This window comes from Pinus tabuliformis, chromosome 9 (genome assembly GCF_031772625.1).
Source record: "Pinus tabuliformis cultivar Carrire ecotype Pingquan chromosome 9, CPIR1, whole genome shotgun sequence".
In the NCBI taxonomy this organism is placed as follows: Eukaryota; Viridiplantae; Streptophyta; class Pinopsida; order Pinales; family Pinaceae; genus Pinus; species Pinus tabuliformis.
The window spans coordinates 34,190,839-34,214,729 of NC_142307.1; the positions used below are offsets into that span (position 1 = coordinate 34,190,839).

The 23,891-nt window shown below is 41.1% G+C and overlaps 1 protein-coding gene across 1 annotated transcript; it reads left to right on the forward strand.

Annotated features, from left to right (window-relative positions):
• The first annotated feature begins 1,710 nt into the window (after positions 1-1,710).
• On the forward strand, positions 1,711-10,650 carry LOC149146988 (DNA damage-binding protein 1-like). Its single transcript, XM_089445235.1, is given in 4 exon segments — positions 1,711-2,751; positions 6,324-6,348; positions 8,373-9,226; positions 9,229-10,650. Coding segments are annotated over 4 exon segments (3,342 nt in total).
• The last annotated feature ends 13,241 nt before the right edge of the window (positions 10,651-23,891 follow it).

Sequence of the window (23,891 nt, forward strand, 5' to 3'; positions counted from 1 at the left end):
GAGAGCAAAGTTTTAGTTAACATACTTCAACTTGGAAATATGTTTATGGGATAGGAGATTATCCCTCAATTCACATTCTAATATGTACCTAAATCTATAATTATCTTTTGGAGTGATTTAATAAGTGGACAAAGTCAACCTTTAAGGTGAAATGTTTTTTTAATAGAGGAAATGTTTTGATTAATGAACTTACTCCACTTTTAAGACGAAAGCCTTTTTTAATGGAGAAAATGTTTTGATTAACAAACTTATCAATTTTTAACAAATTTAATTTAATTATCAAGTAGCTATTAGGTGGATGGTATAAATTAATATCCATGAAATATGTTAGAATATTTTTAGTAATAATCACTAATAAAAAGATAAGATTTCTCTCAAATTTAGTCATATATATATATTGGGCATGTGGTATTGACAACCCATAGTATTAGCGCATGGTATTGTAGCAAAGACTATTTACAAGTTACAAATTTCTCTCATAAAGTGGAGGTGAATCTCCATGGTTAATAATATTGTTACATATTTTTTGAAATGTATATATTAATTATTTTATGATTTGATATCTCTCAACATTTACTGACCATTTAATTTATATGATTGTATTGATTACCTTATGGAGTGACTTAACAAGTGAATAAAATCAGATTTTAAAATGAATGTTTTTTTTTTTAATAGAGACAATTTTAATTAGCAAAATTCAACTTAAAAATGTATTACTCATTTATAAAAAGGATATTATCACTCAATCCACATTCTAATACACATCTAGATTTAAAATTATCCTATGTAGTGACTTACTAAGTAGACAAAGTCAATCCTTAATGAACCAAAACCCAAAGGAAAAGCTCCAAAGTCAAAAGTAATCATAAAAAATGAGAAACTATAACCGTAAGACCTATTTGAAAGAGAATCTTAAGTAAAATGTAGTTGAATTTGTCCACTGATTAACCAACTTTTATATTTAAATTCATTTGGGGCAAAGATAGTTAAAGTGGACATCCCATTTTTATATTTAAATTCATTTAGGGCAAAGATAGTTAAAGTGGACCACCTGAACCTACCTCTAATTTTACTTTGGAAAATTTAAAAATTTCAAGCCAATTTTTATAGTTAAAATAAAAAATATATTTTTAAAGAATTAATAAAAATTATATATATATATTTAATTAATATTTTTAAAATATAAAATTATCTATTTATTTAAAATAATTTTTAATATTTGATTTTTTTTTAATAATTTAAATAAAAACTATCAACCTTCCTAGATAATATAGGCGGGGATGCTAGACTACAAGAAATACATATCCTTACTATTATAGGCCATAATGCCCAATTAATTGAATCGTCGGTGTGACTCCTCAAATGTGGGCATTTCCTTAGAGAAGATTGTATATATATATATATATATATATATATATATATATATATATATATATATATATATATATATATATATATATATATATATATATATCTAAAGGGTTTGTGCTTCTTGGAGTTCACTGGTTTATTGCCGTGGAAGAAAACTTCCTTTCTTGAGGTTCACTGGTTTGTTGCGGCGGAAGGAGAATTTTCTTTCTCAGAGTTCACTAGTTTGTTGCTGCCTTAGGAAAATTTTCTTGAGGTTCAGTCGTTTGTTGCTGCCGAATTAGGAGAGCAGAAGCACTTGTTGCCGTTAACCCGAGGCTAGCTCTTTTCAAGGGGTAGAAGATGAATATGTGGAACTACGTTGTAAGTGTCCATAAGCCCACTGCTGTGACTCATTGTTGCGTGGGCAACTTTACTGGTCCTCGCGACATTAATCTCATCATTGCAAAAAGCACCTGGATTGAGATCCATTCTCTCTCCTCTCAGGGTTTACAAAAAGTTCTACAAGTACCAATCTATGGCCGAATCGCAGCGCTTGAACTGTTCCGACCTACTGGGGAGCAGCAGGATTCTCTTGTTATTTTCACAGAAGAATACAAGTTGAGTGTTGTTCAGTGGAATAATAACGGGGGCCGTGAGCTTATTACCAGGGCTGTCGCAAATGTCTGGGATCTTAATGCGATCCCTGTCAAGAGTGGACATAAGATTGGTATGGTTGATCCGGATTGTCGAGTCATTGGACTCCACCTCTTTGATGGCGTATTTAGAATTATAGCATATGATGGTGTTGCAGGAGTTACACACGCTGTCGATATCATGTTGGACAGAACTGTTGAAGTTGTGGATATCAAGTTCTTGTATGGTTGTTCAAAGCCCACAATTGCTGTGCTATACCAACAACAACTCAGTTGTATGAATGGTGATGAACTGCAAGTAAGAACATATGAGGTGGATGTAAAAGGCAGGGATTTTAAGGAGATGCCCTGGTCTGTGCCCAATTTAGACCATGGTGCCCGTATGTTAATACCTGTTCCCATGCCTTTTGGAGGTGTTATTATTATTGGTGAGAAGACCATTGCTTATTTCAGTCCCTCTCCCTCTGTAGTATTCAAAGCTGTTCCCACACCCAACTCAATGACTATCATTCAGGCTTATGCCAAAGTCTGTGATTCTCAATATCTGCTCGGTGACCACATGGGTCACCTTCACTTGCTTTCTCTCATTCATGAAAAGGGAACGGTTACTGGTCTCAATATAGATCTGCTAGGTGACACATCTGTTGCTTCAACAATCTGTTATTTAGAGAATGGATTTGTGTACATTGGGTCTGATGAAGGAGATTCACAACTTGTCAAACTGCATCTTCCCCCGGATTCTATATATGTGTTAAATTGTAATTTCAACAGCGCAGGGCAGTTTTGGAAAACCGGCCCGGTCTCCCCGCACCACCATTCGCAGAAGGCGGTATCCGTGAAGGGGGACCCGACACAATCAGGACGCGCCACGCGTCCCCTGTACAACACCAAATCCGCCCTCTCCCTGGACGCTAAAAGTCGTTTTGTTTGTGCGACCTTGGGGAGCGAATTGCGTTGGATCGGGTCAAGAGGCTCGGATCTGCGTGAAGCTGCGCGGACTTTATCGACCGGGCTCGACGAATGAGGTGGCGACACGTGGCACCGAAGTGACGTCAGCCGACCCCGCCTGCGTCAAAATGAATTTTTTGTCGTTTTGTTAATTGACCGCCGTGGAGGAAAAGTAATGGTTTTTATGGGTTTTACGTGGAATTAGGTGGCGGCCCATTTAATATGGTTATGGGGCATTCATCCTATATTTTTTTTATATGCTTTTATATATGGTCATGTAAGCTAGCGTGTGTAAGTGGACCTGGTTGTAGTATGTATTGTGCCAGCGCACAATTTTTTTTATGTAATGGTGTTATGTGGTGGCTGCACACAGTAGTGCGATTTTTGTAAATGCACATCAGTGCGATAAAACAAAAACAGGGATGTAATGGTTTTGCTCGCCATTGTAAAACAGAGGTGCATTGTAATGGTGTTGACCCTGTGCACGTTTTTTTTGTTCATGGAAATGTATTGAACGCACAGCAGTGCGAAAAGAATTTGAAAACAGGGATGTATTGTATTGGTTTGCCAACGCAAAACCAAGAGATAGCTTGACGCTGTTTTGTAAATACCCTCAGCAGTGGAAGACCGAAGTGAGAGAGAGAGACAGAGTCTCTCCAGTGAATCCCTCTCTGCGTAGAGGATGAAAGTTGTAACAGTTTTTGTTTTTAAGCAATAGAAAATGTTTATGCTGTGTAATGGACTGTTATGAGTCATTTTGTTTTTTTAATAGCTTCGCTGTGCAAAGTTCCTGGAACAAATGGAACAAAGCATTGGCTCTGTGATATTTGCTTGATTGGTTTTGGTATTTTCCCCATCGAAAAATACCCAACAGTGGTATCAGAGCTAGTCCATGCTCTTTGAAGACTCAAAGAAGCTGAAGGAAGGTGTTGTTGCAGCAGTCAAACCTCTCCAGCAGTGTGAAGCCTCAGCCAAAAGCATTAAGGTATTCCTCAAGCTTTCCTTTGTGTTACTGTTGAAGAAACAGTCAGTGATTTAAAAAAAACACAGTCAAGTATTTAAAGCCTAGATAAGAATGGCGAGGTCAAAGAAGAAAGCGTCCAAGCCTGCTAAAAATGTGTCTCCCTCCTCTATTAAAATAGAAGACAATTTATTTGAATACATTTTGTTTGAAACCCCAAAGTTTGATGGAAACTTTGATGTATGGGAAATAAAGATGAGGGCTTTCCTAATGTCTGAGGGGATTGAAGTCTGGGAGTCAGTGATTGATGATAGCAAGATGGATAAAGAATCCATGGAGTATGATGCACAAGCAGCAAAGACTATCTTGGATGGACTCCCTGATTCTGTGAAGAGGAATCTAGGAAAATATACATCAGCAAAGGATATATGGGACAGACTGCATGACCTTCATGCAAAGGGAGCACTGACCATGACAATGAGTCAAGAAGAACCCATCATAGAAGCTGAGAATGAAAAGCTTGACCTCATCAAGCTTCAAGTAAGAGAAAGGGATGAAGAGCTTGCCAAGCTTAAGAAGGAGCTTGACCAATGCAAGAGGGAACATCATGAAGAAGTCATATCCATGACAAATCAGCTGAACAAAGCAAAGAAGCAGGAAGATGCCTTGACAAGTCAACTTGAACAAAGGCACATGAGAGTGAATGAGCTTGTGGAAGAGATTGGACAGTACAAGGTAGAGGTCTCCTCCCTTAAGTCCGAACTACAAGAAGCCAAGAAGCAGGCACAAGGAGCTGAAAAGAAAATGAAGAGCAGTCAAGCAAAAGATGAAGAAATCTCCAAAATGAAGACAGACATCATCTCTCTTAAAGTAGCGGCAGCTGAAGCTACTTGTAGCAAGGAAGAAACTGAGGGACAACTAGCAAAGAAAAATAATGAATGTGAAAAGTTAGAAGAAGAGATTGTCCTCCTCAGGAAGAAGGTTGAAGGGATGAACAAGATCATGAAGAGCTCTCAAGCTTTGGATGACATGCTCAGCTATCACAGATCTCCATCTGATAAATCAGGACTTGGGTATGTAGGTGAACCCTCAAACAAGGATGAGGATGCTTTAAGCAAAGGAGATGTGAAGAAGCCAGAAAGAGATGGTGATGCTCCTAGTTCCAGCAAAGGCAAGGAGAAAAATGAAGGCTGCAATAGAAGAAATCCTGCTCCAAGCAGAAAACCAGCTCCAAGAAGAAATGTAGCTGATGTCAAAGAGGCAAGAGGCACTGGTTATCATCAAAGAATCTCAAGGCAGCAAGGCTTCAGAAGTGCATCAAGAAAACCTCCATCTCCCAGGTACCAAAGTTCATTTTTTGGTTGTTGTTATGCATGTTCAAACTTTGGTCATATGGCAAAACACTGTAGAGCATTTCATAAAGATAAATGTTGTGGTCTCCGAAAATCTCCAAGAAACAATTTTAGAAGAAATCATGAAATGTTATTCATGAACAATGTTGAATGTTTCAAGTGTCATAACATTGGGCATATGGCACGAGATTGTAACTTGACATGGGCTCTTACACAAGCTAGACCCATGCAAAAGAAGAAAGTTACACAAGTATGGAGAAGGAAGGTAATACAGTGTGAAAGCCCCTTGAACTCCCCAACTGATCTAAATTTATTTTGAGAAGAGTCTGCCAAAGAGAAGACAAGCATACATTAAAGGGGAGCTTGTAATTTTTTGTTGCTGAACTGTCTTAACAGTCATTCTTTAATGAAGACTTCTTTTTATAAAGGAAAGACATGAAATCAAATCTGCCATAAGAGCAGAGAAGAAAATGGGACAGCGCTCAAATGTAAAGTGTAGCGGCGCAATAAGGAGTATGCAGAGCATGGAGACCCTCATAGCAGTGGGAAGACAGAACATAAAACAGCAGTTTGGAAATTTTTTTTGGAGCACATGGATTAGAATGAACAACAGTTTTGAATTTTTTTGTTATGGAGCACATGCATTGAAATGCATAGCAATGGAAGGTAGTTTCCTTCTATGTAATGCGAGAGAACATACTCACAGCAGAGTGAGTACAATACACAGCAGTGAAAAATGTAATGTTTTTCTTCATATGCAATGCAGCATGCAAAGAAATGCATAAAGAAAAACAGGGACATTAGATTTTTAATGCACATGGGTGAATGAGAATGTGTGTGGCAGCAGAAAAATGAAAGGAACTGCACAGCAGTGCATTGTGTAAAAAAATTGAATGAAGACTAAGATTGTGTGAAGCAAGGGTGTAAAAAGAAAAGGCAGCAGCCCGTGTTAATTTTTTTTTTGTTGTGTGGAGAATGCAGCGCAAAACAGCGTGAGGATGATTTCTCTCTATGTGCAAGTAATGGAGAGTAAAGAGTTAGTGTATGGGCACACAACAGTATGATGAAACAAAAGGCAGCCACAGTGCAAATTGCAGAGGCAACGCAGCAAATAAAAACCCAGGGATGACAGTCTATGGTTATGGGTATGGACAGCAGTGAATATGAAAAATGCAGCAGCATGAAGTTTTGTTGAAGAAATGAAAGGTAATGGATAGCAACATGATGGCAAGAAGGAGAAGCACACAGCAATGCAAATAAGAAAATGCAGCAACATGAAGTTTTGTTGAAGAAATGAAAGGTAATGGACAACAGCACATGTAAAAGAAATTTTTTTCTTTACAGCAGTATATGTAACTGTAATGAATGTGTTGTTCATTGAATTGAAATGCAATATATGCAACAGCAGTGAATGTAAGAAATATTTACACACAACAGTGTAAATTTGTAAGTTGGGACAGTGTAATTGTTCCAGAAAAGACAGAGTATTTGTCTTTGAAAAGTGCACAAGCAGTGCAAGTGTAACACAGTAGTGTGGGGTAGACACAGTAAAGAAGATGGCACAACAGTGCAACAGAGAATATGCAACAGCATAAAAGAACATTGTAATGAGTTTGCACACACAGCAGTGCAATGATTGTTTGTTTTGGAACTGCATTTGAAGCAGTCATTTGGTGAATCCCTCTGTTGAGAGGAAGATGCTCTTTAGCATTGTTTGGTAAATCCCTCTGTTAAGACGAAGATGTTTTTTTATAACAGGTGAATCCCTCTGTCATGAGGAAGGTGCTCTTCAGCACATTGTAATGGTGAATCCCTCTGTCATGAGGAAGGTGCTCTTAAGCACAGTTTCAGGTTAATCCCTCTATCAAGAGGAAGACAACTTTGTTTGTTTGTGAACTGCATCAGAAGCAGTTGGTGAATCCCTCTATGTGAGGAAGATATCCTTGTAACAGTAGTACTGAGGAATCCCTCTATGTGAGGAAGTGCTTGGGTATGTCCTAATGCCCAGCAGTTGAAATTAAAGGGGAGTGTTAAATTGTAATTTCAACAGCGCAGGGCAGTTTTGGAAAACCGGCCCGGTCTCCCCGCACCACCATTCGCAGAAGGCGGTATCCGTGAAGGGGGACCCGACACAATCAGGACGCGCCACGCGTCCCCTGTACAACACCAAATCCGCCCTCTCCCCGGACGCTAAAAGTCGTTTTGTTTGTGCAACCTTGGGGAGCGAATTGCGTTGGATCGGGTCAAGAGGCTCGGATCTGCGTGAAGCTGCGCGGACTTTATCGATCGGGCCCGACGAATGAGGTGGCAACACGTGGCACCGAAGTGACGTCAGCCGACCCCGCCCGCGTCAAAATGAATTTTTTGTCGTTTTGTTAATTGACCGCCGTGGAGGAAAAGTAAGGGTTTTTATGGGTTTTACGTGGAATTAGGTGGCGGCCCATTTAATATGGTTATGGGGCATTCGTCCTATATTTTTTTTATATGCTTTTATATATGGTCATGTAAGCTAGCGTGTGTAAGTGGACCTGGTTGCAGTATGTATTGTGCCTGGGCACAATTTTTTTATGTAATGGTGTTATGTGGTGGCTGCGCACAGTAGTGCGATTTTTGTAAATGCACAGCAGTGCGATAAAACAAAAACAGGGATGTAATGGTTTTGCTCGCCATTGTAAAACAGAGGTGCATTGTAATGGTGTTGACCCTGTGCACGTTTTTTTTGTTCATGGAAATGTATTGAACGCACAGCAGTGCGAAAAGAATTTGAAAACAGGGATGTATTGTATTGGTTTGCCAACGCAAAACCAAGAGATAGCTTGACGTTGTTTTGTAAATACCGTCAGCAGTGGAAGACCGAAGTGAGAGAGAGACAGAGTCTCTCCAGTGAATCCCTCTCTACGTAGAGGATGAAAGTTGTAACAGTTTTTGTTTTTAAGCAATAGAAAATGTTTATGCTGTGTAATGGACTGTTATGAGTCATTTTGTTTTTTTAATAGCTTCGCTGTGCAAAGGTCCTGGAACAAATGGAACAGAGCATTGGCTCTGTGATATTTGCTTGATTGGTTTTGGTATTTTCCCCATCGAAAAATACCCAACAATATGGATCAGTGGAATTTTCAGTTGTGGAAACATATGTTAACCTTGGTCCAATCGTGGACTTTTGTGTTGTTGATCATGGTGGACAAGAACACGTCGTGACTTGTTCTGGAGGATTCAATGATGGTTGCCTTCGCATTCTCAGGAGTGGCATACGAATCAACGAGCATGCAGCTGCAGAGTTTGCAGATGTAAAGGGAATGTGGCCATTACGAGCTTCTTCGACTCGTGACGATTTCGACACTTATTTGGTGCTGAGCTTTCTTGGTGAGACTCGTGTACTTGCCATTAACTCAAATGATGAGCTAGAAGAAACACATGAAATACAAGGATTTATCCTTCATGCTCCTTCCTTATTCTGTCAAGATGCTATTCATGACCAGCTTGTTCAGGTAACAACAAGTTCTGTGAGATTAATGAGTGCGTCTTCTGGACAGCTATTGTCTGAATGGAGAGCCCCCACCGCCACAGGATTGTCTATAACAGTAGCCACAGGTAGTGCTACCCAGGTTTTGTTGGCCACTCGAGGGCATAATATTGTCTACTTGGAAATTGGAGAGGGATCCCTAACACTGAAGGGACATAAAAAGATTGAGTATGATGTATCTTGCATGGACATAACTCCTATTGGTGAGGATAGTAAACGGAGTGAATTAGCAGCTGTTGGACTATGGAAAGACCAAAGTATCAGAATTTATTCTCTTCCTGATCTGAAACTCATTCAAAGTCTCCAATTTGCCGAGAATGTTGTTACCCGGTTTGTTTTATTTTGTAAATTTGAAGGGATTTCATACTTGCTGTGTCGGCTTGGGGATGGGAACTTATATAACCTAACATTGAACGTGAGCAGTGGGGAGCTTTCTGATGGGGAAAAGAAAAAGATTCCTTGGGTACCAAAGGAATAAATCTGAGGACTTTTCGTCATGAGAATGCAACGCATGTGTTAGCGTTAGGTGACAGGGCCACAGTTATTTGCAGTAGTAACCTGAGGTTGGCGTATAGTAATGTGAGTGTGGGAGAAGTTAATCATATGTGTTCTTTCCATTCAAAATCTTTCCCTAACAACATTGTGGTTGTAAAGGAAGACATGCTTTCTTTTGGTTCAATCGATAATATTCAGAATATTTACATCTCATCAGTTCATCTCGACGATCACCCATATCGTATTTGCTATCAAGACAAGTCTGGAACATTTGCCATCTGCAACATGAAGTATGGTTATGATGAAATGCAAAAACACTTCATTCGTCTCTTAGATGAAAAGACATTTGAAAATATTTCATCATATCCACTGGATATGTATGAAGAAGGTTGTTCAATCCTCAGTTGCTCATTTACAGATGATCATAACACTGTCTATTGTTGTGTTGGGACAGCTTATCGGTGTCCTGATCAGGAAACTATATTTAAGAAGGGCCGAATTTTGGTCTTTTCGGTTGGAAACAGACAACTGTGTCTGGTTACAGAGAAGGAGACAAAGGGAGCTGTATACAATCTCAATGCTTTTAATGGAAAATTAGTTGCAGGAATCAACGAAAAGATTGACTTGTACAAATGGATGATCCGTGATGATGTTTCCAGGGAGCTGGAGTTTGAATGTGGACATCCCAGGCATGTGCTTGCACTATGTGTAAAAATTCGTGGGGATTTTATCTTAGTTGGTGATTGTGTACAATCTATGTATTTGTTGGTATACAAGAATATTGATGAGAGGGGAGGCATATTAGAAGAGAAGGCTCACGATTATAGTGCAAACTACATGACTGTTGTAGAATTTCTGGATGATGATACGTACGTTGGTACAGATCAGAAAGGTTTCGACATTTTTCTGGTGAAGAAAAAGAATGATGCTGCAATTGATTCGGAAGAGGAAAGAAAATTGAAACTTGAAGGTGAATACCATCTTGGAGCTCTTGTTAACCAGTTCAGGCGTGCATCTTTAGCTCAGCCCTTGCCCTTGTATGGGAATACCATTCCTACAGTAATATTTGGAACAACTAATGGTATGATTGGTCTTATTGCATCACTTCTAGAGGAGCAATATCAAATTCTTCAAAAGTTGCAAATGCATCTTGTGAACGTAATAAGAGGAGTAGGAGGCTTAAACCATGAGCAGTGGAGGTCATTCAACACTGGTGACACAAGAAATGTGAAACAGTTGCTGGATGGCGATTTGATTGAGTCTTTTCTGGATCTCAACAGCCAAAGGATGAGCAAAATTGCAACTGCCATGACCATTCCTATTGATGAGTTATGCAAAATGGTGGAATACCTTGCCAGCTTACATTGATATCTTTTATTTTATTTTTTTATCTAATGTACTTTTGAAATAGGAAAAATTATTTTGCTTGCGGTTTGTTTGGTGTCGTAATTGGTTAGGAGAACTGGTTTTGAGTTACATATATTGAATATGCTTTTTGGGTTACATTTCAATTATTTTTATATGTATTTCTAGATCATCTATATTTATGGACCGGTTAAGTAATGGTTTATGGACAACTTTCACAAAAATATAGAATTCTGTTAGGAGAAATGATTTTGAGTTACCATTTATTGAATATGTTTTTTGGGTTACCTTTCAATTATTTCCTTTGCAGTTGTTTGTTTATCGTAGTTATTTGTTTTGAGTTACCAATTGTGAATATAGGAATCTATTTTTCTAGGGTTACATTTTAATTATTTTACCTGTATTTTCAGATAATCTATATTTATGGACTGGTTAAGTAATGGTTTATGGATATTTTATACAAAAATAATTGAAATATAGAATTGTTAGGAGAATTAGTTGTGAGTTACCATATATTGAATATGTTTTTTCGGCTACATTTTAATTATTTTTATATGCTATTGTTTATTTGTTGTAGTCAATTGTTTTGAGTTACCATTTGTCAATATAGGAATATGTTTTTGTGGAGTTGCATTTCAATTATTTTTATCTATATTTTCAGATCATCTATATTTATAGACAGGTTAAGTAATGCTTTATGGAAAGCTTTACAAAAATAATTGAAACATAGAATGATGTTAGGAGAACAGGTTTTGAGTTACCATATATTGAATATGTATTTTGGGCTACATTTAATTATTTTTATTTGTTGTTGTAGTTTTTTTCCAAAGAAAGAGAATTCATAATTTCCCTCAGAGAAAGTGCAATGTCTCAAAAAAACAAAATAAGCAGAACTGTAAGAGTGTATCCGCTATACAGGAGCAAAAAAGGACTATCTGTACTGTGTCTGTTATATACAATAAATATCATAGCATAGCAAAAAATTAGATGGGGGCATTTCCCCCCTGTGGGAGGCCATCAATATATGGTCGATGAAAAAATCTATGCATCCCATCTGGTTTGTATTCCTCGATTAGCCAATCTCCTAGAGGTCGATCTGCCGTTTCTTTCGAGAGCCGGTCAGCAGTTGTATTTCTTTCCCTGTAGATGTGAGAAACAATGATCTGGTCAAAATGTGTTTTGAGAAAAACAATTTCTTCCAAGATATGTTTCAATGAATATGCATGACAGATAGATTTGTTATTTGCCCAATCAATCACAATCTTTGAGTCCCCAAAAATTTGAAGTTGCTGACAGTTTTTGGACAAAGCAAAATAGAGGAGATGTCTCAGAGTAATTAGTTCAGCATGGTTATTTGTGCCCAGACCAAGTCCCATTCTCAGGTGAAAATAGTGTGATTATGATAGATGAAATAGAATGCCCCCCCACAGCCTTGCCTCGGTGCAGCCCCATCAAAATATGCCCACGGCATATCCTTGTTAATAATTTCAGGCATAATGTTCTTGGGTGTGATATGTTTATTTTCAAATGGGATCTCCGTATATGCCACGCATATGGACGGTGGGAGAAGGTGCCAATTGACCATGCAGTCCTCAAAAATGATGGCATTACGCCTATTCCAGATGTACCAGGACACCAAAAGCGGTAAGTTCCTAGACTTTTCTGAAGCCACAACAGACCACCACTGTTCCGAGGCCGTAGGTATATCTTCCCCCTGCCAAGCTGTGTTTATGTTGAGGGCTTGTGTGACCTGGTTCCATAGATCCTTTGTGACCTCGCAGGTAAGAAATAGGTGTAGAGATGTTTCTTCCTCTTTTCTGCAGAGGACACACCATGTTGGTCCAGCAAATGCTTGTTTCCTGAGGATGGAGCCAGTAGGTAATTTATCTGCAAGAATATTCCACATGAGGAGTCTATTTCTTGGTTGAGCTTGTAGGTGCCAGATAGTTGACCACCAATTTTTATGCAGGTCGGGATTCTTTGCCTCGATCAACTTGTAGTAGCCTATCTTCGGTGCATAATTACCAGATTTGGCAGGCGCCCAAATTAACTCATCCCCTTCCTCATGTAGCTTGATGTGCGATTCAGTTAGTGCCTGTATGTAGTCTTTCCAATTAGAGTTCCATTCATCTTTCAGCTGCCATTGTCGGTCAATTATCCATGCCTGTGAAAAAATGGAAGAATGTTGCTGATCTCCAATCTGTGCAAGATATTTTATGCCCCTGTTGTTGAGATAACGAACCAAACCTTCCGGCAGTATGTGCGCATTCCCAGAGCCAGGCCAAGGATCTAAGCCTATGCGGACTTGTGAACCATTACCAATTCGCCATAGAAGATTGTCTCTAATGAGAGGCATAGCATTTAGAGTGGCCTTCCAGATCGCAGATATGCCTTGTCGGTTCCAATGGGGTCTGCGGATCCAGTCAATGATGTTTGAGGGCCAAATATACTTTTGGTGTATAACTTCCGCCCAAAGACTGTTCTGTTTGAGTAGTGACCAGCCCTGCTTGGCTGTCAACGCTTGTGCAAATTCCGAGAGAGATTTTAGTCCCCACCCTCCCCATCTCTTTGGTGTAGTGACCAATGACCATCTCGTCCAGGCAAAAATCTTCCCCTTTTTGTTTCCATTCCACAGGAATCTGTTGCAAATTTGTTGAATTTTTTGAAGAATGCCCTTTGGGATCCATGTGAGGGACATCCAGTAAACTGGGGTAGCCTCGAGAACAGATTTGATCAGCAGAAGTCTACCTGCTTTAGACAGAAGACGATGATGCCAACAATTTATCCTTTTTTCAATTTTGTTGATAAGCCAAGACCAGTGCTCAATTTTGTACCCATTCGGCCTTAGTCTGAAGCCAAGATATTTGATGCCATCCAGCAAATTATTTTCCAAGAAAGGGAAATGCTGGGTCGCCAGCTGAGATTCCTGATATGTGCACCCCACCGTGGACCTGGTAGATTTCTCCCTATTGATCACCATGCCTGTTGCTTTACAGAAGAGTTGGAGAATATCATTTAGTGCAATGGAATCCCGGACACTTCCATTCAAGAAGATTAAGATGTCGTCAACAAACAGTAGATGAGTAAGATAGTACTGTTCTTTAATTTTGAGTCCACTGAAGTCTCCATTCCTTTTTGTTGTTGCTATGAGCCTACTAAGCCCTTCCATAACAATAAGGAAGAGTAGTGGGGAGAGAGGGCAGCCTTGCCTGATTCCTCTGTTGATGTTGAAGCGAGCAGAGGCCGAACCATTAATAAGGATAGCAAAGGAGACAATAGATATACAGTTTATGAGCATGTGGGGGAAGCCCAAATGTGTGAGAATCATATTCAAATAGAGCCAGTTTACCTTGTCAAAAGCCTTTGCAAGTTCGATCTTTAGAGATATGCCTTTGAGGTTCTTCAGCTTTATGGAATGTAAGGCTTCCTGGGCAGTGCCAATAGCCTCTTGGATGTGGCGATTTTGGAGGAAGGCAAACTGTTCAGCAGAAATATGTGAGGACAGAATAGGTTTTATGCGGTTGGCAATGATTTTGGCAATAATTTTGTAGAGGCAATTACATAATGAAATAGGACGAAAATCATTGAAGGATGAGGGGTCATCTGTTTTGGGTATCAAGGCAATGAAAGTCTGGTTCATAGGTGGATGGATGTGCCCAGTGATCCGGCTCTCCTCAATGACTTCCAATAAGTCCTCGCCCAGCATATCATAGAAAGCAAGATAGAACTCCACTGGCCAGCCGTCCGGCCCCAGACTTTTATCTTTTTTGAACCATTTGAGAGTGCTTTCCAGCTCCTGATTTGTAACCGGTTGAATGAGATCTTCAATGTCCTCCTGTCCCACAAAACGAGGAAAATGACCTGCAAGATTGATGATGTCTGGTAGATTGATGACATTCGGTGCAGTGAATTGGTGCTTAAAGTGTAATACCCCCAATTTGGCAAGTTGTTGATGCGTGGAAGCCCAACCATCTGGTTCACTTGGCAATTTCCAAATAGTGTTTGATGCCTTTCTTCCATTTGCGAGATTATGGAAGTATTTAGTATTACTGTCTCCAGCTTTGAGCCAAATGGCTCTGCTTTTAAGCCTCCACAACTCCTCCTTTTCTTGTAGAATCTTTGTTTTTTGCCCAAGCAACTGGTTCAGTGATGATTTCGAGTCATCAGTGAGATAGCCAGTCCCATTTTCATCTGTCAATAGAGCTATCTGTTCTTCAGTATCATTAAGCATATGTTCATCACTGAGCCTCTTTCTCCTCGCCCAGGTCTCAGTCAGTTCCTTGAGCTTCTTTAGTCTATCACAGAAATCCACCGCTTTCCTCTGCTCTCTCAGGGGGGGTTGAGATGCCCAAAAATCCGAGACCATCTTGATGTAATCTAGCTCTTTGAGGAATCCAGCAAAGAATTTGAAAGGGGAGCGGGGCTTTGATTTTTTATCGCTGACCTGTAGTAGAATCGGATGATGATCTGAAAGACCCCGAGTGCTGACCCATTGTCTATATATGGGAAACAATTGAATCAGATCCTCATGCATCATAAATCTGTCTAAACGCTGCCCCAGAGCTGCCTCTCCAGTACGCTGATTGTGCCAAGTTGGGAGCTTCTTGTTCATAGGTATATCCACCAGTCTATGCGCATCTATTAACATATTCATTTGATCCGCGATAGGATCGATCTGAGCATGATGTCCCCAGGATTCTCCAACCCCCAAGGAGAAATTGAAGTCGCCCCCCAGCACTGTATTCTGTGTGATATGATTGCCATTCAGAAAGTTTTGCCAGAAAGAAAGCCTATTCTGGTTGGGGCCATATATGTTAATAATCCTGATAGGGATGCCCAAATCGCCCATGAATATGTCCATGCCGAGGAAGCCTCTGCCCCCCCATATGGAAAGAGGTCTGCTTTTTCTAGGATTTATACCAATGACTAGACCACCAGATCGGCCGCTAGCATCCAATCCATGGAATATCCAGCCCGGGAGAAGAGCTTGTAGGCTTCGCACCGCCACCTCAGATGTGCATAAGGTTTCCTGAAGGAATATTATATCACATCTTGATTCATGCATAAGTCTTTTCAGAGCCAAACGTTTTTTGGGGTTGGCTAGTCCCCTGCAATTGTATGAGAGCCAGATCATGGGGAACCACAGGTCAGGGGCTCAATAGCTCTAAGTGCCCGTTCAATGGTATACTGTCGCCCCTGGGCGACATCAACAACAAAATTTTGAATGGCCGAGTTGATTTTAGATGGTCTACCCCTCTTTGGCTTGCGGTAACGTCTAGGGGATGATCCCAGACCCAGCAATCTGGATTGAGCCCGAGGTCTAAGATGGTAAGGGTGTGATCCAGAGCCGACCGGAGAGGAGGAGGGTAGGGGGAGACCCAGCTCCAATTTGTGAGAGGAGGGTGTGGTGGAGAAGGTGGGCGGAGGAGGAGCAATGGTGCAGGGGATGGAGGGAAAGGGTACTTGATCAAAATGAGGGGACCGCAAAGAAGAGTGCATAACAGAATGCATAGCATCAGAAATATTATGAGAACTGGTGGGAACAGAAAAATTACCCGGATGAGCAGGAGCAGTCTCCGCGGTCTTGGAGCGGGTACGAGGCGGCCCAGGTGTAGATGAAGCCTTTCTTCTGGTGTTCTTCTTGGCGCCTTCACTAGCCAGCTTTGATGGAGTCTCATGTTGAGTCTGCTCCCCTTCCGTAGGAATATGAACTCCTATGTTTTGATCCACTGTAGGCTGCTGTCTAGGGCCTTTGGTATCCTCGGAAGTCACCCCCGAATTCAGTGGGCAATCCTTATAGAGATGACCAATTTTATGGCATCTTCGACATCGAAATGGTACTCCTTCGTAGTCCAGCAGTTGCTTGCGTGAGACATGTCTGTGATGCAAGGTGATTTTCTCCTCCAGTCCCGGCCTGGTGTCAAGGTGAACAAGAATGCAGGCCATCTTCATGATTCCCATTTTCTCATAGGATTTGTCATGCTCCAGGTAGGTGCCTAGAGTGTCGCCAATTCTCTTGAAGACATACGGGGTCCAAAATTGCATGGGCAGACTAGGAAGACGAACCTAGATGGGTCCAGCCCCCAATTGTTCACGTTCCGGGTCGAAGAGAGGATCCTAGCGCTTAAGCAGGACTGGTGCCAACTCAATATGCGAGTATTGGGAGAGAATCCATTGGGTGTACTCAGGCCTATGGAAGTGCAATGCGAACCATCCCCTCGCGAGGACCTTGATTTCAGGAAGTTCTTTGAGAAGAGTGCCCCATATCTCCTCCACCCATAGCTTGAGTCTTTCCACTGAGTAGGTACGACCCCTTACCCTACCGACCAGGACTTTACGGGCAGTTTCCATAACATCCGGCAACTGAGCTTCTTCGCCAAAGGTGATGTTGAAATCAGAATCTATAGCTCGAAGGCACCTGCCTTTTTTCAATTTCTCTGTGCGCTTACCAAAGGGGAGGTCCTTTAGTAGTTTACGGCACGGATCCGATGAACTGTGCTGTGCGGATGCCGCAGATCGAACCGGAAGCAGTGGAGTATTAAAATAGCCCGAGCGTATCGGGGAGCGAGGTCCAATACAACTAGTGCCCGGGAGTAGAGAATGGGGGGGACGAGGTGAAACCTGTGGATTCTGCGGCATAAATGAGACGGAGGGTGAATGTGAGGTCGATGGTGGCGGAGGCGGTGGGGGCTTTGGTAAGGTAGGGCGAGTAGGGTTCAGAAGCGGAGAGTCGAAAGAAGGCGAGGTCTGAAGGCAGGAGCCCAGTAAATGTAGCGTAGCAGGAGAAAGGGGAGGGCATTCAAGGGCCGGAAGGTCAGCCAGTTTAAAATCCGACGATTTCTTCTTCCCTGAGAGCGACAGATGCGGTTGAAGAGAGGAGGCAACTGTCTCAGATGCAAGCTCGACACTTCGAGGTTTCATAGACGGCCTCTTCGTATGCGCCCAGATGTCTTGATGTGCCGTGGGGTTCGCCTCGTAGTCTACGAGGTCTTCATCACCCATGCTTCCTGTCGATACAGAGATGCCCTAGAGAGAACCAACCAGGGGACCGCCCAACGGAAAGGTAGGAGAGCCTGTGCGCCAAAGTGACCGGTGGGGGACCGCAGAGTAAACCTAGGTGCCAAGAAAACCGTGAGCTGTTGTCGCGATGCAGCCAGTCAGTGGTCCGTGAACCCAACTCTCAAGCCGATCGTCGCCATGTTTAGAATCGAGTCTGAACCGAAACTAGGGTTAAGGTTCTGCCATTGTCGCCAGAGCTCCCTTGTTCTCCATTGTTGTAGTTATTTGTATGGAGTTACCATTTATCAATATAGGAATATGTTTTCTTTGGGGTTACATTTCAATTATTTTTATCTATATTTTCACATCATCTATATATATATATATATATATATATATATATATGAAACTTGTAGTATTTTCATTATATTGATTAGAAATGGGCCAGGTCCCTTACAAAATTCGGATTTGTTCTTTTTGCAACTTCCATCAAATTATATTGGATAGGGACCTTCTTGCTACCACTATTATTTACATATGTTCTTATGACAAAATTATAACTATATATTCTCCAAAAAAACACCACTATATTCTATACGTCAATATTGCATATATGTAAATTAAGACGAATTCAATCAGCTGCTACCAGGCTCAACTTCTTCACCTGCAAGAACGTCCACATAAGTGGTTAGTTCCTTCGCATCATTCTCTTCTTCTTCCAAAACCCGCGCAACAACAATAACCTCAACATTAGCAACGATGATGGCCGTTGAATCCCCAACTTCGAAGAATTTCTTTAAGACCCCCACCGTTGTTGTTTCCACCTTAATGTCGATGTTGTCAACCTTCTATTGAACACTCAATACATCTATGCACATACATTTTTCATTAATTCCAAGTCTTTGCCCAAACCAGATAATTGGGCGTAAATTACAACCATATTTTCATTCAACAATATCCTTTACTACTTGTTTATAGGAGCTCTCCACCAAATTATTAACACTTCCATGCCCTGTGCCATGACCAAACCTCGAGTTTCCAAGCCGTGAACCTCCCCCACTGCCATTTCATGCATAGGACATCTTTGCAGCTATACGCCTTTGAACAATGAAAATATTTTGATTAATTGACTGAAGCCAACTGAAATATATAACAACCTGACCAATCCCAACATTCCTCTCGATCTTGTCCTTGATAAATGTGTGACAATGCAGACTCTTTCCAATGCCTTTTCCTTCCATATTTTCCACCACCAGAACCCAGGAGCGTAATACGATGGTTCCTTCATCCCTAGGAGAAGTAGTTATATTAAAAATTCCGATGAGTAACTGATGCTTCAACACCCAACTGTTAGCGTACATTATTTGCCTTCCGACGGCACCGCACTCGTGCATTAACTCACCACCTACTGACCTTGCAACCAAGACACTGCGAAGGTACCTCAGAGAGTTGGCCTTCTTAACTACCATCTTGCATAGGCACCTCAAGGAGATGGCCTTCTTAACTAATGTCTTAATACTCTGACAACCCCTACCACCACAATACAATGTCGTCTTGATGCATCCATTCAAAGGATGTGACATGAAGAATTATGTTGGTTTATGCAAATTCAACCTTGTTCTAATAACACTCCACGTTGGCCTAACCATTTTCCAGATGGTTATTGGCACGCAACACGTGGAATAGATGAACTTTTTCAATTTTTTTTATAACAAATATGTAATCCTTACCATGATTGAGGAGGTTTCATCTTCTAGGAGAGTGACATTCTTGAGAAGATTAATACATTTTTGGATGATCATCATGGAATCACCAAATATATACAAAGTTTTGATACCAATATCCAAAATTATTTTGAATCATTTCCAGAGTGAAAGGGATTCTGCCTGATTATTGGTCGTAATGCTTGTCTATGAAGGGTAATCTTTCCCCTGTCTCCTTATCTTCCAAAAGAGCCATTATCCAAGATTTTGTCTTAATTTCATAAACGAGAGTAAAATTCTTGTTCAACCAAAATATGCCTTGTCCTCCTAAGGCTCCTCTTAAGGATTGAGTTGATCTCATGCTATCTCTCCAGAATTTCCTAGCTTCCTTCATAATTTCCACTTCTTCTAACTTTGTTTCTTGAAGAAATACTATTGATGGGCATTCTTGTTTTATTATGTCTCTGACTGCTAGGATTTTAGCAGGGTTTCCTAGCCCCCTTATGTTCCAAGATATTAGTTTCATAATTTGTGGGTGGAGGGGGAATGACCATTGTCCTTTCCTTCTTTATTCAATTTTTTTCCTTTCAAAATTTCTGAAATGACTATTTGATTCCCCAACTTTTTGTTTAGTTCTGCTTCCCTTTCTCTCTATGTCCTTTTATTTGGTCTTCCAACTTTCTTGTTGGAATCAGTTTCCTGGCTGCTGCACTCTTCAACCCAGGATAGAGTTTGGGATAAATTCCGAGTGAAAACACAATCCATACCTTTTTGCAGGCTACTTGGAGGTGCTTCAGTGACAGGTGCAAACTTTGGCGGGGTAACTTCATCCCCATCCCCCTTCAGACTATTTTATGCTACTAGTTCTCCTTCTTCTCTTTCTTGTGTCTCCTCCATGATTGTCTGAGGTGGTGCCTCCATCTCCATATCTCCATCACTCAGCACTTTGAATGGGTTCGAAGAGGACGAAACCATATTGGTGACCGACATGCTACGAGGTTTTAACATCGAGCATTTACCTTTCGGGGCTTTCTTATGTTTTTGCCACTGCTCCTCCTGTGCAACTGGAACATCCAGACTTTTATCATTTCCAATTTTGGTGCAGTCTCTAGCAAAGTGGCCATAGTCATGACAATGTCTGCATTTAAATGGAATTTATTCATAGTATAAGACTTTTTTGTGCTTCCATTCTCCCAAGTTTAGATTGATTTCAGATGGAAGTCCCTTTTCCAAGTCAACTTCCACACAAATTTTAGCACAGGCAAATTGGGATCCTTTTGGCTCATACTTATCCAAGTATTTCCCTACTCCATTACCAATAACCCGAAGGCAATCGTCGCTCCAACAGAATATAGGGAGATGAAGGAGCTTGACCCAGACTCGAATGGGAGTAGGGATTTCCTGATCAGGATTAAAATCCAGGGTCCAAATATTTAAATACATCCCTCTGGAGCCAAATAAATATGGTCCATTACGAAAAATGACCTCCTTATCTTCTTTGTTTTCAAATAAAAAGATGAAGAAGCCATTACCAACAACAAAAAGTGCAATTTCACCTTTCATCGTGGGAGTCAAAGTTTTCTTAATCCAGGCATCCATAGATCTAGGTGAGGGCCACATTCCTATAAATTTCCTAATTAATGTTATCTTCGAATATGCCAGGGAGATGCGACGGGCTCCGTCCAGCAGGGAGATGTCCTTAAACTCTATATTTCTCTTGATGAACTGGTTGAAGGGAAAGTACCCCTAGAGTCCTTTGGGCTGAGACTCTACCAGACTGAAAATTGCTTATACAAAGAAACACACACACACAGCCATCTTTTTTACTTTTAAGCAAATTCTAATGTTTAGGGTACATACCTAAGGTCCTACGTTCGAGAAGACCGTTAGGGTGCAAACCCTTCTTGGAGTTCCCTTCTTCTTTCTCTGACCTGCAAGACAAACAAATCAAAGAACACAACAGTACATGTATAGAAGTTTATGTATAAATCATCTTCATGCTATAAAGTTAGTTATAAAAAATCTTTAAGTAACCACTTTCATAAGAATTCAACACAAGAATCTCATAAGCATAAAGAAAGATTATTCGGGAACAAAGACGTGTTTCTTTATATATAAAGGCAAATAAAGTACATATATCGGAAAGATATCACCTGAACACCTTCAGCAGGCTCCAAGCAAGCTTCCTCCCGGATTCGTTCCAGCCTCCAGCCTCCAACAAGAGCTCCTTCCAAGTCTTACTCAATGATGATGTCAAGGATGAATGATCACCAATACACATGGAAACAAGGGTTTCCTATGCAAAATGGGGGAAGTGCAGGATGCACCAAGGACTTCAGACCTGGTCTAAGGGAAAAATCTCAGCATAATAATCTTGCTCTCCTTTCTCTCTCTCCCCTTGGCCTTCCCTTTGATGTCTTTTTATACCCTCTCCAAAGTAGTTTTTTAGTTAGGAGTTGGTTGGGAACAGTTGGGCCACGGGCACTAACAGGTGATCCAGCAGGTAAACCCGCGATCACCGCCCGAAAAAGAGGAAATTATATTTTTTTAAGTGTTTTAATAGATACACGCGGGTTGGGTATGACAGACCCGCGTGTACACGCGTTTAACACAGGGCAAAGTCGCGTATAGGGAATAAAACACTGTTTTTTAAATTTTTGGACCAGGTCTGGAAGGAGGGGTTGCCCTAGGCCATAAGTGCAGCATCACAAACCATAAGAGTGAGATTTGGAGCTATAACAGATGCCCCCTAATGTATGAGGTCAGAAGGGGAACATGATGGCCGAAATACATTAAGTAAGTACAAGGAAAGGAACTCTGCCGAAAAACCGAGGAGGACTTCACCAGAATTCAGCCTGCCAAGCCACCGAAAGGAGATCAGAAAGAAACACTGTCTGAGGCGGGCATACCCATGCTCAGGAAAAGTAAAGCATGTCCGCATATCAAGTACAAGCGGATCCACTAAGTATACAAGTATAAATGACTGTAAAATACATAATGGATCATCTGATCATAATGAGTAAGTACATGTCTGAATATCACATATAAAACTGTCAATGATGCTGAAAGATGCAACGGATCACTGAAATCAAAGACTGATCCCATAAGGTACCAACTGAACATGATGGAATAGGATGGTACTACACTGCAAACTCAGGTGCCAGCATATAGAATGTCGCCATGACTGACTGCAACATATAAGGTGGAATGGTATCAACTAGCAGCAACAGGAGCAACTGTCAAGTGAACCAATGAATGCTGATACAACCTGAGGTCTTCACCGACCGCCGTGGTACATTTCTACACCATGGGAATAAATGATCTGAAGTCGACCATGTGAGAAATCGTTTGATTACCGGTCATTGATGTATACCGTTAACAAACGCGAGACTACCCACCGATAATGATAATGAGCGTCAAGGTACCCAGTACAATCTAACAAGTGTGAATAGATGAGCTGAAGTCGAACACCTGTAAGAATCTATCAATCAGGAGACAATGATGGTTTCCCACTGTCGATAGCGAGGAATCTGCCACTAATGACTGCAAACCCCAAGGTACTGCCAAATGGACTCTAGATCTTTGCCCCAGAGCAATGAGTCGGAGTCGATAGGGAAAGATCCGCTAGAAGGAAGGCATTAAGGCATCCTCCATCAATCTAGCGCGAGTGTAACCCGTAGGCCAATAATGTGGAAGGAATCGGACGAAAAAGATGTAGTAACCCAACCGAAGTACGTTTCCGGCGTACACAAGATGTGGCTAGCGCACGGCAGAAACCCTCTGAACCAACCAATAATGAAAGCTGACACAGAGGCGAGGTATCCACCAATAGGGTCAAATGGAAACCAAGGTACTGCACGAATCCCAATGTGTGATAATGTATGCTGATGTCGAACACAAGGGAAACCACTCAGTCAAAGACCCATGATACTGATCGATGCTGAGCACAAGGTGACCTATCAATAATGAAAATAGGGCCAGGGTGCGGTCTCTAGGTCTGCCCTCAGAGCAATGTGTCGTCGTCGATAAGGACAAGACCCGCCAGCAAGAAGTCAATGGGGACCTTCTCAAACCGGCACGAGTGAAGGACCAATATAACTGATGTGATGATAGACATGACACTGACAACCAGGGATGGCCGACTGAAAAATGAGTCAAGAGACACCGCAGAAAGGCCGACTCAGGCTAACTTCCCTTGAACAAAAGCACGACTCAATGTGACTATGTGGCAGCATATAATGAATCTGTATAAGTTCGTCATGCAGGAGGCACGAACGAACCCTCCATATGATTGGAAGAGATAACCAATCGGGGGAGAACTGACTCGATAACAAGGTTATGGCTTACCTAAGTCAAACTAAATCCCACCCATACGGAGGAGACTTTGTTTTGAGTGCTTTGTTCAAGGGCGACATGACTGACTCTAGCTGCCAACAATAAATGGAAGTAATGTCCCTGTTCCCGCTCTTTTTGGAATATTTAATTTTTTTGTCTTTTTCTGATAAGCCGGAAAAAGAATAAAAGAATGCTATGGTATAGTGG